Source organism: Accipiter gentilis, chromosome 18 (genome assembly GCF_929443795.1).
Source record: "Accipiter gentilis chromosome 18, bAccGen1.1, whole genome shotgun sequence".
NCBI lineage: Eukaryota > Metazoa > Chordata > Aves > Accipitriformes > Accipitridae > Astur > Astur gentilis.
In genome coordinates this window covers 21514385-21530280 of record NC_064897.1, presented here as the reverse complement: position 1 = coordinate 21530280, position 15896 = coordinate 21514385, and the positions used below count along the sequence as shown (strand labels likewise).

Here is a 15896-nt window from a genome sequence, read left to right as displayed (position 1 = left end):
AGCTGCTGGCCTTTACATGCACAAGTCAAAAGGACAGAAACCCAAAACTCTGCAGAACTAGCTGTGTAGTTGGAGAAGCCACCATTAGATCTACAATTCAACTTGCTAACTCTTATCTCCTGGTCATTTCAGAGCTTACATTTGTGTACATAGTCATTCAGGGATTGCAGAATCATGACTGTTGAACACATTGTCCGAGGGCCTCACACAGTACAGTCATCCAATCCATGCAAGAATTTAAATATGTGACATAAAAGCTCTTTTAACATGGCAATATTTAGTTCTAAGGCTCCAGGCAACAGCTGTGCTCCTTAAAGCTAACTAAATAAAGAATATGTAAGTAACTTTTTCTGAAATCTAGACAATGCATTTAAAAAGCATATCTACTCATTTCAGTTTATTAGGACAGCATCAGTCCACTCTCAAAGCAGTCATGGGGATTGCCTGACAGAGGCAAGACCTTTAGGACATATCCAAATGCATATTATTTTCCCCTGTATCCATTTCTGTTGGTTTTCATGTGCCTTTTATTAATTTTATGTATTTTTTTTCTCCCCTTTTTAGCAAGTAAAATGAAAGCAAGTGTTTCATGTTGGATTGGGTAGGAAAGAAAAATAAACCTTTGGAATCTGTCATTTCCTGTGAGCTGCATTTGATGTTGATTGTTTCTCCCTATCATTTCCATTATTAAAAACTGCAACTGAACAGCGTAAGAGCTATGATTTGTATAGACAAATGGCAAATTTCTCAAGGATGCTCCCCTTCTTATCATTCAATAAATAGATGCTTTGTGCCTGTCCTGTGAAGTGAGATGAAGACTCTTTACTACTGGTGCTGTTAGTGTACACACCCCCCCCCCCCCACCCCCCAAACCAGCCACCACTCTGTGGATTGAGGCAAAGGGGAGAAAATACACAAAGTAGATGCGGTCTTTGCCATAGCAGCTTGAAAGAATATAGTACTTTCCTTTATAAATAAAACAGCATTCCTCAACTATTTGTGCATATACCACGTGCATGAAAGTAGTTAAATTTAACACCTCAAACCTCATTGGAGTGACAATTTCTGAAGATTCTTAGGGTGACATTCAAGACCACAAAATCAAAGTCGAGTCAGATTTTTCCAGTGGATTGTTTAAACAGAGACATTTTCAAACAGTTTACAGCAGACAGATAAATAACTGGACACACTCCTCTCCCCAGTATTTTACACTGGGAGAACAACTTTAGTCTGAAGATGTATAGGTGTTTAACTTCACCTCTAAATGCACTAAGCCTCCTAATAAATCTGTGCTTGTAACTTACGGTCTGGAGAACCACAGAGCATCTTCCTCTGGAAGCACTGTTAAACTTGGTGACAAGGTATCTAGGACTTCTAGGCATTGCTAGATCTTTAAGACTTCAAATGTTGCAATGGCAGTGCCTCTTATTTCTTAAGTCTGTGCTACTGTAGTGTGCACTGATGACACCCGTTTTGTTAGAATGGTCTCCCTCACCATCTTGTTCTGCTCCTTAGCCTCTTCCTTTTTTTCTGGTACTCTGGGATAGCAAAATTCCTGCTACAAGCAACTCTCTTCAGGTGATAAAAACTTTGCACAAAAACCAAAACAACCCCTCCCCCCAACCCCCAACCCCCAAAACAAAACAAAAAAGAAAATAAGGAAAAAGGGAAAATAAATACATTACTCTGGGCAGCTTAAAAATCAACCACGTGACCATGACATTTCAAAAGCTATGTCAAAGGCCTGCTGCAAACACAACTGAGTGTTCTTTTGAAGTGTCCACTACATTTAAGTGGGCAGTACCACCCTATGATAAAGACAGGTGGGTAGTATCTCATCTGGTGAGAAGCAAAAAAGGGCCTTTTTCTGAGTGTGTATGTACACAGCAGGGAGGCACAAGCAGCACTTGTATCTAGTCTCTTCAATGATCTATCCACAGCACCACATCAGTGCTACAAAGCAAGTCAAAAGCAGGCCTGTGTACACTCGCACGTCTTCACAATTCCATCTGCAAAATTCTGGCACAATCAGAGCTCAATTAATACAAAAGACTGCCTGCTCACCCAAAAACTCAGTTTTCATTTAAGGTGACATAGATGAAGAGTGTAAACCAACAGCTCCAGCAACCATGGACAAATACTTCCCTAACTTTGCAATCTTTGAGGGCAGAAACAACCACCTATATTGTTGTCAGTGCTTCTGGAAAGTCGACAGAACAAAAAAGGTAATTTGTCCTCACCTTCTGGTGATTTTAACAGGGGCAGATGAAGGGTTGAAGAGCAATACCTTTTCTTTTTTCCTCCACCTCTTCAAACTTGTGTACTTCCAAGTGAATAACAATACCGGTTGCATTCTGACAACAATATATTTAGAAATTTGGAAAAACAACAAGAGCTGCTTGTGGACAGAAAGGGTACTCTATCCCCTCTCTGAACACACACAAAGACTGAGTGATAGTGGCAAGCAAACATTTTTCCCCTTGAGACTTTGTCATCAACTCCATTAAACAGAGGTACATCAAACTTGAGACACCTGTTAAACAAAATAGTACAGGAATACCACTGTTTCTTGCTGGTGGTGAGAAAAATGGCACAAACCAAAGTATTCTGTCTTTAACTTCCTCTATTAAAAACTCTCAAATTCCTTTTTCGTTTTTGGTTGTTTGGGTTTTTTAAAGTTATTTTTAATACACTCTCCCTTACATTTTAAAATTACCAGCAACTTCTTTGGGGGCAACTACACTTTAATTGTACCAGTCAGTATTGCAGGACAATAATATTACACCATCTGTTTTCATGGCTTGTGTTAAATACAGTACAAAGAAATCAAATTATGGCCAGCCACATGCCTTTGGTAAAATTAAAAGTCTGGTGAGATCACATTTTCTTCAAACTCAGGAAGCCACATGTTGAACCCATGTAATGTTTTAAAGTTCAATTCTATACAAACTTCTTTTCTTCCTCAAAGTAAAGTTAAACAGCTGTCACCCCACGCAAATGGCAATTTCTGTGCTGCTCCAGAAGTACAATGAAAGTTTGGAACTTCAGAGAAGCTCTCCATATGCCTTGATCTCCATTAGATTTGTGTTTCAGACAAGGGGTAGAAAGTCTAGCAAATATCCACAAACCTATAAGTCAAAGCAGTCATGATTTTTCCCCTTTTTGCAACTAACAGTGATAAATATTCTTAGTTTTTAAAAAATGTTCCATTGTAACACATGCAGCTCATTTAACCAACTGACGGTCTTCTCCTTTGAGGCGTTTTTTCCGGGGCTGTACAAAGTCATCATCTGACTCATCAGTAAGTTCTGGATTATCTTTTTCACTCTGGCAGTTGGGTTGTACAGGGAACTTTCTCTCAGGATAAAGGTTGCTTAGAAGCTCTTCAAAGTACGCTTCAAGTTTCATGCCGGCATCGGCCACTTCTGAATCAGGCTGTTGGGTGAATTAACAACATCAGTGCATCACGAAACAGCTTTAAACTTAAATCACATTAGGTCTTTTAGGTGCTCTTACAAACTACCAAAAAAAAAAAATCAATCAGCAGTAAGAACGGCACCTGTGGAACACATGGTCCCAAAGACCACACGCCTGCAAAACAGAGGGCAAGGATAGATCTTTTGGGCAACATCCCCAATGACTTTTTTCTCTGATGGATTATCACAGAAGCCAACTGCAAAAACCATACTGCCCCTGGGTTCTGAAAGTTATATAAAGAGATTCTAAAAACTCTTAAATCCTGACACAAAAAAGTTGGGTTATGCTGTGAAATATATAAGTATGCTGTGAAATATATAAGTATGCCTGTAGGATGTTAAACATGTTTTGGAACAACTGCTTGAAATGCTAGAATTTCTCTAGCTTATAGACCTTTTTTAATTACGGTGAAACTAGGATAGATGATGATTGTAACCTGGAAGACTAGGCAGTCCTAAAGCCAGTCATGGCCACCATGGCTGATCGGTTTCCTAAAGCAGAGGTCACCATGACAGGAAGTATTCCCAGCTATCAAGGGCGACTGGATGAGAACCCCATTGAGGCCACTTAGAGACATCTTTATTCCCAGTGTAATTCTCTCTCATTTTGTGGTCCACTCACTACCTGCATCCCTTTTTCAGCAGTGTTCCCTTAAGTGGTGTGAGGGCTAACAACAATCACTCACCATGCAACTAGAAATCATAAGGGTGAGCACAGACCTCCCAGAATGAAAATTGCACTGAATTTAAGATTTGAGGCAAGGGGGATTAAACCCAATTTTTAAATCAAATGCTCACTATCAACCTCTATGATAAACAATTGTCCTATTCTTTACCTGCTGTCCTGCCATTCAGCTGGCATGTTTGTTACAATCCTCCTTCCTTCTATGGAAGGATCTACACTTCACAGTCCTCTAATACCACAGTAGTTTCAAATGTGATCTATGTTTTCACTGCAGTCTCATCATCAAAATAAGCTTAATACAATAAATTCTTGTGTTGTAAGTTCTACCTCTACTACATTTTTCCTGAAAGCAACTAAGCCTACAAAACCAGATAAAGTATCTACATTTCTAACCTCATTAAATTCAGCACAGTTTTGGAAAATCAGTCTGAAATCAGCCACAAAATCTTCCGGCTTTGTGTAGAATGAATTGGTCTCTTCAAGTCTTTTCTTGATGGTTGACAAGTCCATAGGCTTTTTGATTATTTTGTAGTAATCAGGAACCTACATGGAGAATAATTATTTTTTTTTACTGAATGCAGTCATGTTCATCACTTAGTGTTGTACAAACCTTTAGCTCTGAGGGAGAGGGCAAGATTTAGTCTCATCTTCAAAGTACGATTCTAAGATGTAAGAACCGTACTTTTAACATACATGCAGACAGTTTCTAGAATAAGTGATGTATGCTAGTTTTGCTAGCTAAAATATACTCCTCCCAATGCTTATTTTAAAATAAAAGAAAAACAAATAAAACCCCCACCTACATCGACTACATATGATAGAGCAAACAATTTAGACATTATTTTTAAATTTCACTCTCAAGACCACAATATGATAACTTTGGCAACCCACTTAAATGGAGATAGTACATGGGTTGCTCAAAAGGAATTTTGGTCATGGAGTATGCCCTTGGAAACAGTGGAAAATTTCAGAGTTATCAATGATTTTGGCATCTCAAACTGTGGTTGTAGAATTAAGATTTATTCTTTCCTTAGAAAGAATTAGAAATTAGAAAATAAGATATGAAATCCAATGATAATATTTTTATACTTTCTTTCTAACTAGATCCACATTTTAAGAGAAATGCTATAATACCTGAATTTAGTAATACACGACCATCATATGATTAATCAATTAATCTCTTGTGCCCTCTTTTATTACTGAATTCTATGAAATGTTCTTCAAAAGAAAAATCCTTATTCAAATGGAATAAAAAGGGTGCATAGGAGCATATCGCTTATTCATGAATTCTTTTCCCATTGACTTGTCTTGAAGAACATGAGAGGTACTTTTCATCTGATCATGCTGATAACTCTTCTGTGTATCCTTGGACTTCTAATGCACCCAGGTATTGTTTACCATTTTAAACTAATAAACTTCAAGCTAATAATAAGAAATTCAATTTCATATTAGTACTACAGAGTACTCTTAATTGTCAAAATCAGGTAATTTTTAAAAACCCCAAACATATCCCAATTTACCTTTTTAGTGGTATTACTCAGCATTATGAAATAAGCAGACAGTGTTAGAACTTACTTTCTGTGTCTATTTTTGAAGTATTAAGCAAAATCAGTTCTTGGGGAATTTTACTAGCAAATCCCCTTCCAACCCAATGCTTCAACTTTTAACTCCCCTTCAGACAGTTTTAATAAAATTAAACATGTTTAATATGCTCAATGTCTGGGAACCTTAACTTCTGATAATGGACCATGATGGGACATAAAAAATCCATTAGAAACATGCCAATTATGCTACTAACATAAAATGGAAGGAATTGAGGTACATACTGTGGGAGGAACTGGATCTTGAAAAGCAAGACTCATTTCATGACAGTAGAGGTACAGCAGCAGCCTTTCACACTTCTGCGTCAAGAAAAATTGATAGCCAAGTAATTACAGAATCCTACATGATCGGTTCTAAAATAACAAACTACAGAAAATACCAAACAGATGCTCAGTACTCCCTCAGCCCCTAAGCAGGACAGTGAGCACGGAAACTCTATTTGGAAGCAAGATTAACTGTCATAACTAGTGGCCTACAGTATTCCTTCCCTGCAATAGATATATCATTATCAACTCTCAAATGCATGCTATGAAACGTCATACAGTAACTAACAGCGTTATTGGGCATTTGCTGAGCCCAGCAGACATTCCAGGGAATAAAAGAGCACACATGGCTCTCACTGCTTTACAAATATTCAGAGATAGCAGTCATATTATTCCTCGTCTGGGTATAACTGCTCTGTAACTGCAAAGGCTATGGTGCTTTTTGTTAGCAGTGGGAAGCGGTATTTTTTCTTTGTGTAACCAAATACATTGAACCGGATCTTGATTCTTGAAAGAGATTCTAATAATAGTTTTGTGTGATTTCATGCTTGCTGATCTTTTATCAGAATATTTACAGCACTTATAACTTACATTTAAAGCAAAATACAAACAGAGCTAGCTCTTTTCCTTTCCACATGTAAATAATTGTTCTACAGGTAGACTAAGACTGCCAATAAATTACTAATTTCAGTGTATTTACAGAAGTTGCCAGGTGAAACCAAGTAAAACACTGCTGGAAGTTTCCAATACAGCTCAAAATCGCTTAAAAAAAATTTTAAATAATAATAGAACAACTACAAAGAAAAAAGAACAATAAACAGAAAAACCCCAAGAATCCAAAAGTTTCTGTCAAGCAGTTCAACTGTCTGCTCAAAGGCACAATTTTTTTCTTTTAACTCTGAGGTTTAAGGGAAAAACAAAAGTTGGAGACCCACTGCTTGCTTTGTAGCTTTTCCACCAGACTATTCAAAGCTGCAAAAGGATAGCAGTTATTTCCAGAGACTTGTGTTAATCTCTGCAGGATCAGCATTGTATCTCTGTATATCTTCATTGTGAAAGAACCACCTTAATTTTTTAAAAGGATGTTGACAAAGTGCTTTAAAGACTAAAACCATTAGTTGATAACGTCAATCTATGCCAAATTTGGAAAGCACAAAGAAAAAAATTTCTCAGTGCAAGGTCACTGTGTACGAAAGCTCTGTTAGAAACAGCACTTGGTAACTCCTAGAACCCAGTCCCAGTTCAGAGCACCAGATCACAACCACTTCTCCGACATTCATCATGTGTTGTTCAGCATGTTTACACGAAGGCTGTTATCATCTCAGAGCTTATTTAAGAAGTTAATTCTTCTTTTCTACCACCACTTTTTAAAAGACAGATACGTTTCAGAACACAAGCAGCAAGGTGACAGTACTCGTTTTATCCTTACCCTGCGGTCTATTGGCGCCAAACCCACAGTGTCTTCCAATTTTCTTTTTTCAGAGCTGTGAGCGGGTTTATCACAGTCATATTCAACTTCTGGCTTGGACAAATCCCGACAGAATGTACAAATCCACTCTCCACTAAAGAAGACAAACAGACACATTGACCTCAGTGATGTAGAACACTCTTGACAAAAGGCTTTCCACATTTTTCTGGATAAGTTACTCATCTGTGGGGTGTTTTTTCCTGCATTGTGCATTGTTTTGTTGTTGGTGTTTTTTTAAACCCTACAAAAGGCAGAGACTGCTGGTAAAAATGCTTTATTAGAACTTTGTTTCCTTTTTAACGGCACTGGTGTCATAACAGAAAAATGGTTTGTCATAGCAGAAAAACAGTGTCTCCTGTTGTTAGTACTGAAATGTTTCACCTGAACTTATGGGATTCAAGCAAAGCACTATTAGGAGTTCTGTTTTCTAACTACAGAGAGACTGAAGGAATCGTATAGGCTGAACAGAAGGAAAATTGTTAGTGTTATAAGGCAAGAACTATATATTCTTTCTACAAGCTTGATCTACAACATATTACTACTCTACATAGATTACCCTTGACAAGATTTTTTTGGAAAACTGGAAATTCTTCACTCCCTAAAACTTTCAGATGTTCCCAATTTTATCAGTCAGTCTAAGAAAACCCTACAGATTTAAATGACAGCATAAGATTATGACAAAATTAGTTCTGCAAGCTATGTTCACTGGTGCTCTGATACAATTTGTGAACCTCAAAGTTTTTAAAAAAACCTATGAAGAGTCTATGGTTTTAATATAGTTCTCCACAAACGAAGAAACTTGCATGCTTGCAGATAACCACAAGAGGGCTGAATTGTACTTCTTAGGTAACAGACAGAATTTAGCAATAACCGGTTATGAGATCTAACTGTGTGTATTTACTCAGAGGTATGTTATTATTATAAGGTCTTTGTAAATAGGAAATAGTTTCTGCAGCGCCTTTTAGTTCCTTTCGACAGTAAGGCACAAGACTTTCCAAGTTAAAAAAAAAAACCTTACTGGTTTTTATTCAGACTAATCCAAAGTTTTCCATCATCTGCTAGTTGTACATACAGTAGTGAATAATGGGTATTTTCCTTCAAAGAGACTTCTACCTTCTACTGCCTTAACTTGATGGAGTTATTTATATGACAGTGTGACCTCTGTGCTTGGACTAGCATCAGAGAAATGATCTGGCAGATACACAAAAATAGATACAAGCCACGATCTAAAGATCTCATGATACAAGAAAACAGGAAACACATGAAAGATGGAAGGAACGATGCATTTAAATATCCGAGAACCCAGAACAGTGTGGTGGGTTAGATTGAAGGAAAAAAAAGATGCAGTGACCTTGTAAATCTATAGGGGAAATTGTTCTATCCACCTGAAGCAAGAACAAAAAGCAATCATTAAAGAAGTAGACTGACACTGCTGACATAATAATAAAGGAATTATTTTGTGTGTTTGAAGGAACAAGAGAACAAAGTTTGTGAAGGAGACCGTTACAGCTGTAAAAAAACCCCACAGAGATGAGAACACAAACCTGATACATCTGAAACCAGGAGGGAAATTAAGCTAACTATGGTTCTGAAGTCCAGAAACACAGTGCACTTGTATTAATATGCACCTTTACAAATCTGAACACTTGTCAGAAAAGTTGTTTTTAGCTCCCTTGCCCCTGGACATCATCTCAGTTTCAACAGAATGATCCAGTAAAAAAAGAGAAATGTTAAAGACTTATTCTTGAAACTTTAATTTTAATAGGAACAAAGCCTTGTAAATACATAGTTATCTACCTGCTTAAAGATTTGTTTTTTTTCTTGTCAGAAAGGCACAAATGTTTATTAGTTTAAGTGCTCACTGTAACTTTACTGGGGGTTTTCTTATGACACAAAGCTGTAACATAGCATCATTTTATTAAAAAACCCAAGGAAAAAACCCCAAACCCCCTGTAATTTGTAGTTTCAAAAGGTAAAAGAAACAATTTTATGTGACATTTCTAGTGACATTTAAAAGAGTAGATATGCTTGCAGAAGTATGCTTGTTCAGAGTAGTGCAGAGATAATCAATGTACTAAACTAAGTTGCTATCCCAATGTTTTACAGCAGCAAACTATGATGATATTTAATAACAGCATTAAACAATGCACATGTTATGACAGATGTTTTTATCCTGTAACACTAATAAACTTATTGCATGGCATTTCCACGTTGGAACACTGCAAAACGCCATTTATTTTAATCAAAGACACTAATTCCAGAAGCAAACGCCAGTAATTCTTATAACAACAACCTATTAAGAGTGCATTTTGAAACTCAAGAAACTGAGTAGTTGTTTTGTAACAGCCAATCAAGAAAGCCTACTGCTTGTTTCAACATTGAACAAGATGGTACTAGAAGACGCCAGTTGCTACATCCCATGCTTGGACTGTAGCCATGTTTAGCAGTACAGATAATAATATATTTAATACTATATTAGCTTAGATTTTTCTTTAAGTTGTGTATTATTAAAGAGATGTAAATCTTTTATGTCATCCTTAAAACATTTTATGACAGATTGGTAATTCTGTAGCCCAATTTTAATAATAGATGCCCTAGATGTAAGCGATCTTGCTTAATTGCCAAATAAGCAAAGAGTTTTATTATTGTGACTGCCAATCTGTAAAGTGAAACTGGAATTTCAAAGCAAATTCCAATTTTCACCAATTAATAAAACTTCTGGATTCAAGAACATGCTGCTTCCTTTGAGGCTGAAGCTTCTCGTACTGGGCTTCACAATACAAAGCTTATGCCTTTGAATGCAAGTTTAGGTGGAATTGAAGGGCTCATAATTACCTTGGAAAGCTCATCAATGTAGGAACATGACAAGAAAGATGGAATACTTTGGGACACTTCTCACAGCAAAGGAGCTCCCCTCCATTTTGACATACTGCACACCAGTCTTCGTTGGGATCATCCTCTTTTCTGCCCTCCCCGATGTGGGAGGAACCTATCCATCCTGTCTTCCCACTGGATGAGTTCTCCTGCAGTATCCCTGGCTGATCATCTGTGCTGTCCGGTGCATCTGTTCTTAAAACAGCTTCATCAGAAGTGGAATTATGATTGCTATCTAACAGCAATGAAGTAAGTATGCTTCTCGAAAAGGTCGCCTGTAAGAAACAAAGGAAGCCAGAGTTTAATATTTATGTGAATTTGCACGAACCTAACAAGTAAACTGACCAGAATTACAAACTTATATGCAAGCAGCCGTACAACTTGCAACATAAATAAAACCCAAAACTTATCTTTGATACTCCCAAACTCTAGCAACCTTATTTGTGTATACTACTGCACTATAATTAGAAACACTTCCTCGCACCACATGAAAATTTGATGTTTGCAAGCTATTTCCTGTCTTCCCAGGTTTTCAATGGGTAAAAGCAGTCTGATCACACCAGTTAATTAATTGAATTGGCATTAGAGCTAGTCTCATTTTGAATTTCACCTCTTCCTTTTATTTAGCTTTTTAGATTTCCCCTAAAAAAGTCCCGAACAGAATATTAATAAATTATTTTATTCCCCTTAAATGCAAAATACCCTCCACCAAAGAGAAAGGAGATCTTTATAAGTGTTAATATTACATTCCGAGGCCGGGATTCCTCATCCGTTTCTTGCTTCACTATAACAATTGGGAAATCAAAGTTCTCATTTGGTGCACTTGACTCCTGTTTAATTCTGATCGGCTCCAACATAACAACTGGGACTTTGTGTGTAGAATCAGCTCCTGGTGGCCTGCTGGAGGAGCCAGAACTGTAAATGACAGACAGAAGCAGAAAAAGAGAAAATTAAGAGTCAGAACTGGACACCTTTTGTACAGTGATGCTTTCTGAGACCTCAGGATGCTAATCCATTTTGCTTCTTTGAATCCTGAGCACTACAGTATTACTTTTATAGAATACGACACCCAATTTTATTTCCTTTCATGTATGTTGAAAAGTCATTACAAAAAGGGAAAATTTAATGGTGCAGTTCCAGAACTAGAGAATTGCTCATGGTTTGACTTCCCATTAGTGCAAGACTTGCAAATAATCTCAATTTCTTTTAGGTCATACACAAAAAAGTGCTTCGACTGAACATTATCCCACTCTGGAGAAGATGAAGCTGTATTTTGGGGAAGGCCAGTGTTTCTCCAGAGCTGAACTGATCATTGTAAACCACACAAATGAAGCAGCCAGATAAAACACATATTTACATTTCTTGGAAGAGTTTTACAGCTTTACAGCTCTACCAAAACTGGGCCCCTACTTTTAGAACTAGATCTGTCCTTTTTTCACGTGTTTAGTCATAAACAAACTAAAAAATATCAGCCTTTTTTTTTTAATAATAATGAAGAATTTTGAATCTAACAAAATGAATTCAAGCAGCAGCAGATAGAATCACAGTTTTTAAATGCAAGTAAAAAACTCTTCAAACATTTAAACAGTTCATAAGAGTCCTTCACAGAATTTACCACGTAAATGCAATAGAGTAAAAGGTATTCTATATTAAAAAGTATCTGCATTTCCAATTTGAGTAGGATGAATGTCATCTGATTTTTCTCTGCGTGAAAAATTAATCTCATGTCAGATGTATGCTCTAATTTATTGGAACACATTAATGGATCTGCACTCTTCAAACAACATTGTGTAAACCTATTTGTTCATTAATATTCCATCACTAAGGGATATAAACATTTGTGTAGACACTCGGTAGGTATCTAGTTCTCATTTAACTAACTGTATTATGGCAGAAAATTTTTAATAACCCTCTTTGTAACATCAGTTCCTTAATCTGAAGTCATTTATAGTTGCACGAGGACTTTCAATATGCAACTTTTTCCTTTGGCTGATTTTTCTGAATTTAAAACCCAATTTAGAATTAGCATTCTTTTAATAATGCCAACCTAGCCATCATTTACAGAGCCAATACGTTTTTAGATGTGCTATTAATACATTACAAATGAAATCACTACTTTTAGAATGCAAAGAGCGCTGTAATAACCATCAGGCCTGGCCTGTTAACAAGAGAAGGTGAGGCAGTGACTTCTATATGCATTAATGAGAGAAGAGACTGAGGCATGTTCTATGGAGGTGGAAGTTACATCTCCTTCTCTCCCACTCTTTCCTTACCTCTCTCTGCTCCCAACACTGGAGGCACTGGGTGAACGAATTGGAGGGTGTATATTTGTCACACTGACTCCTCCTGGGATAGAAAAATCGGGTTAGAACAAAACAGAGGTCTGTGCCAAGTCCGAGATGGACTCAGAAGTGCACAAGTTTTGGGGAAAATTTCTCCTGCAGTGTCATTTATTTAACTCGTATCTCATTTAATACAAATTCATGAGAGGATGAGAAGCATGGGATAATAGAGGGAAGGAGAGGAGTAAAAAAGGGCCCATTGCATGTAACAGGCTGATGGGTCAGTACCTTTGCCTGGCTGACCCCTCCACCACTTGATCACTGCTGTTTGTTTTGTCTTACCTGATTAAATTCTAGCAGATCTCTTAGGAGATCTGCTAGGAAGCTTTAAGCCAGACGAACCAATGAGTAGAAAGAGGTCTGGGGACCACAGATGAAAGAGACCAAAGGTCTGGGAACCAGATAGCCGAAAGGCTTGCGAAGGAATTTTCACTGAGCATTGGCTCTGAGAAACCAGAGTGGGCTCTGTGTGCTGCCCATGAACGCATTATCCAACTGTCTCAGCTCATCTGCACCAGTGCGTGAATGCCACGCGAGTGCACGAACGTTACACGAGTGCTTAGTGGGAACTCACGCTCACATAGCTTCATTACAGGCCAGACTGGGAAATTGGAGCAAGGAGTAGCTGCTGATTGCCACCAGGCACAGTGACAGGAGTCCCCTGGCTCCTTCAGGTCCCCGACACTTAGCCACTGTCGTGGTTTAACCCCAGCCAGCAACTAAGCACCACGCAGCCGCTCGCTCACTCCTCCGCCCTCCCAGTGGGAAGGGGAGGAGAACGGAAAAAAAATCAAGTAAAACTTGTGGGTTGAGATAAGAACAGTTTAATAACTAAAGTAGAATAAAATATAATAATAACTATTATAATAATAATAAAATAGAATTAATAATGATGATGATGATTATGATGATGAAGGAATTTAACAAAAAAACCCCAAACAAACAAAAAAAGAGTAATAAATCCCAAGAAAATACAAGTGATGCACAATGCAATTGCTCACCACCCACTGACTGATGCTCAAACAGCGATCCAGCCCTCCCGGCCAACTCCCCCCGGTTTATACACTGAGCATGACGTTCTATGGTATGGAATGTCCCCTTGGCTAGTTCGGGTCAGCTGTCCTGGCCATGCTCCCTCCCAGCTTCTTGTGCACCTGCTTGCTGGCAGAGTATGGGAAACTGAACAATCCTTAACTTAGAATAAGCACCACTTAGCAGCAACTAAAACATCAGTGTGTTATCAACATTATTCTCACACTAAATCCAAAATACACTGTACCAGCTACTAAGAAGAAAATTAACTCTATCCCAGCTGAAAGCAGGACAGCTACCCATAACAATAACTTCTGTGGTCAACCTGTGTCAGGGCTGCACTACCCTTCCAGTGAAAAAGATCTTCTAATATCCAACTGAACTTCCCAAGTCGCCATTTGTAGTCACTGTCTCCTGTAACATCCTATCTTGCTTTTTCAAATACTTGCCTCTTACCACAGCTTCTAGGTTTTAATTTGGCATACCCCTAAGAATGCCATTCTTCTATGGATTTCTGTGCAATTTGGTCAAATCTACTATGTTTTTCCTCCATGTTTTTAAGATCTGGCCACTTACTGTTGTTCACAGTGCTAAAATATTGTCTCAACTTTACCTTCTACTAGGGTTTCCTACAACTTTGTCTTCATTTTTGTATTTCTCATCTTTGATAGAAACCAGAAGTAATTAATTCTGATATCAGTGTTAACATTGCCACATTAGATTTTTCCATTACACCACTTAAACAGATAATTGCACCACATTCAAATTACCTGAGAGGCCTGGTGATGGTACTGATGAATTTGGCGACTGCACAGTTCTGTTCGAAGGGGGTTTTGGCTGATTCTGCTCTGCAGTGCCATCTTTCCTTACAACATTATCCAGTGTGATGTTTCCTGAACAATCAATCTATAAGGTGTGTAAGAGAGGGGAAGCAGTTAGTGTTGGGAGGGGAAAAAACCCCCACAACAAAACCCCTCAGAAACAACAACCACCACCCACTCCATGCCTCTGCCATACTCTTATTTTGAAGGTGAAGACCAAAATGCATTTCACCTAGCTTTAGCCATCCAAAAAGTGAGGTGAATAATTTAAAACAGGTCATCTTGCTTTCTCTAAAAAGAAAAGAAATGGCCAAATCCAGACAGTGCTTCATTTTCAGATCAGATGATTCTGTAAGGGCCAATTTTTCTCCCTCAGCTACAGAGGAGACTTACATCAGACAGGGAGCTTTCACACACTGAAGCAGGAGATGAATTTTTACCTCTATACCTTCTTTTGACATGCTCACGTTATATACTCTAAAAAAGATAGTAACCGATACACAAACCACCCATTAATCCACTAGTGTTGAACAGGACTGGAAGAACCTCAAAGGACACTGAATTCTATCTAGCCTACATACCTTCTGGGCAGGGTCTATGCATATGGGACTCAAAATGCAAACAGAAAACCAACACTTGCTCTTTCTACCCACAGCCCAGGCCAGACAACTGCACTCTGTTTTAGGGGCTCCCAAATTACCATTCTAACTTTCTGTAAAAATTAGACGTTCTGGTTTGATAAAAAGAGAAATGCCCTTTTGAAATGTTAGGGGGTTTGCAATACATAAGATCATGTTTGATAAGAAAACAGGTCACCTTGGTATCAGTTTTCTCAATTATCCAGACACCTCACAAATCCACTGCCATCAACTGCATTGACCACTGAAACTTCTATTTATAAGCTAGACTTATCTGAAGTGGATGCACAAGCCTCTGCTAGGTCAGCATATTTACAGTGATCTGGGCCATGTATCTTAATAGCATAAACTTAACCAAATACAAGTAGAAGAGTTCATAACACTGTGCACAAAAATCAGTATGCTAAAATGTCTCACAGACTCAGTAGTTTTATGATCGTGTTGCGCAGTTCACCTTAAGCCTGACAGATACTGCGATTCTGTACTCTATGTACTCTATTTAAAAAATAGAACACTTTAATCTGATATTTTATTGGTGAGAACAAAAGACAGGTGGGAGAAACAGGGAGTAACAGCAAGATATGACTAGAAAACCATGACGTTTCAGATATCTACAAACCTTAGATCACAAAAATAGGCTTGGCAGTTATTTGGAAGAATAAAGTCAACTGACTAAAACTCAACAGCTCTAACAT

The 15896-nt window shown here is 37.9% G+C and overlaps 1 protein-coding gene across 1 annotated transcript in view; it reads right to left on the bottom strand.

The window, feature by feature from the left end:
- Nucleotides 1-2060: 2060 nt before the first annotated feature.
- Nucleotides 2061-15896, bottom strand: part of TRIM24 (tripartite motif containing 24) — a 65680-nt gene continuing 51844 nt past the window's right edge. Inside the window, exons 12-19 of the mRNA XM_049821823.1 lie at nt 14513-14648; nt 12642-12714; nt 11115-11283; nt 10330-10643; nt 7456-7588; nt 5988-6062; nt 4555-4704; nt 2061-3435 (exon numbers count right to left, since the gene is read on the bottom strand). Of these exons, the coding sequence (XP_049677780.1) occupies nt 3226-3435; nt 4555-4704; nt 5988-6062; nt 7456-7588; nt 10330-10643; nt 11115-11283; nt 12642-12714; nt 14513-14648 (1260 nt within the window). The 3' untranslated portion in view covers nt 2061-3225. The remainder of the gene's footprint in view (nt 3436-4554; nt 4705-5987; nt 6063-7455; nt 7589-10329; nt 10644-11114; nt 11284-12641; nt 12715-14512; nt 14649-15896) is intronic.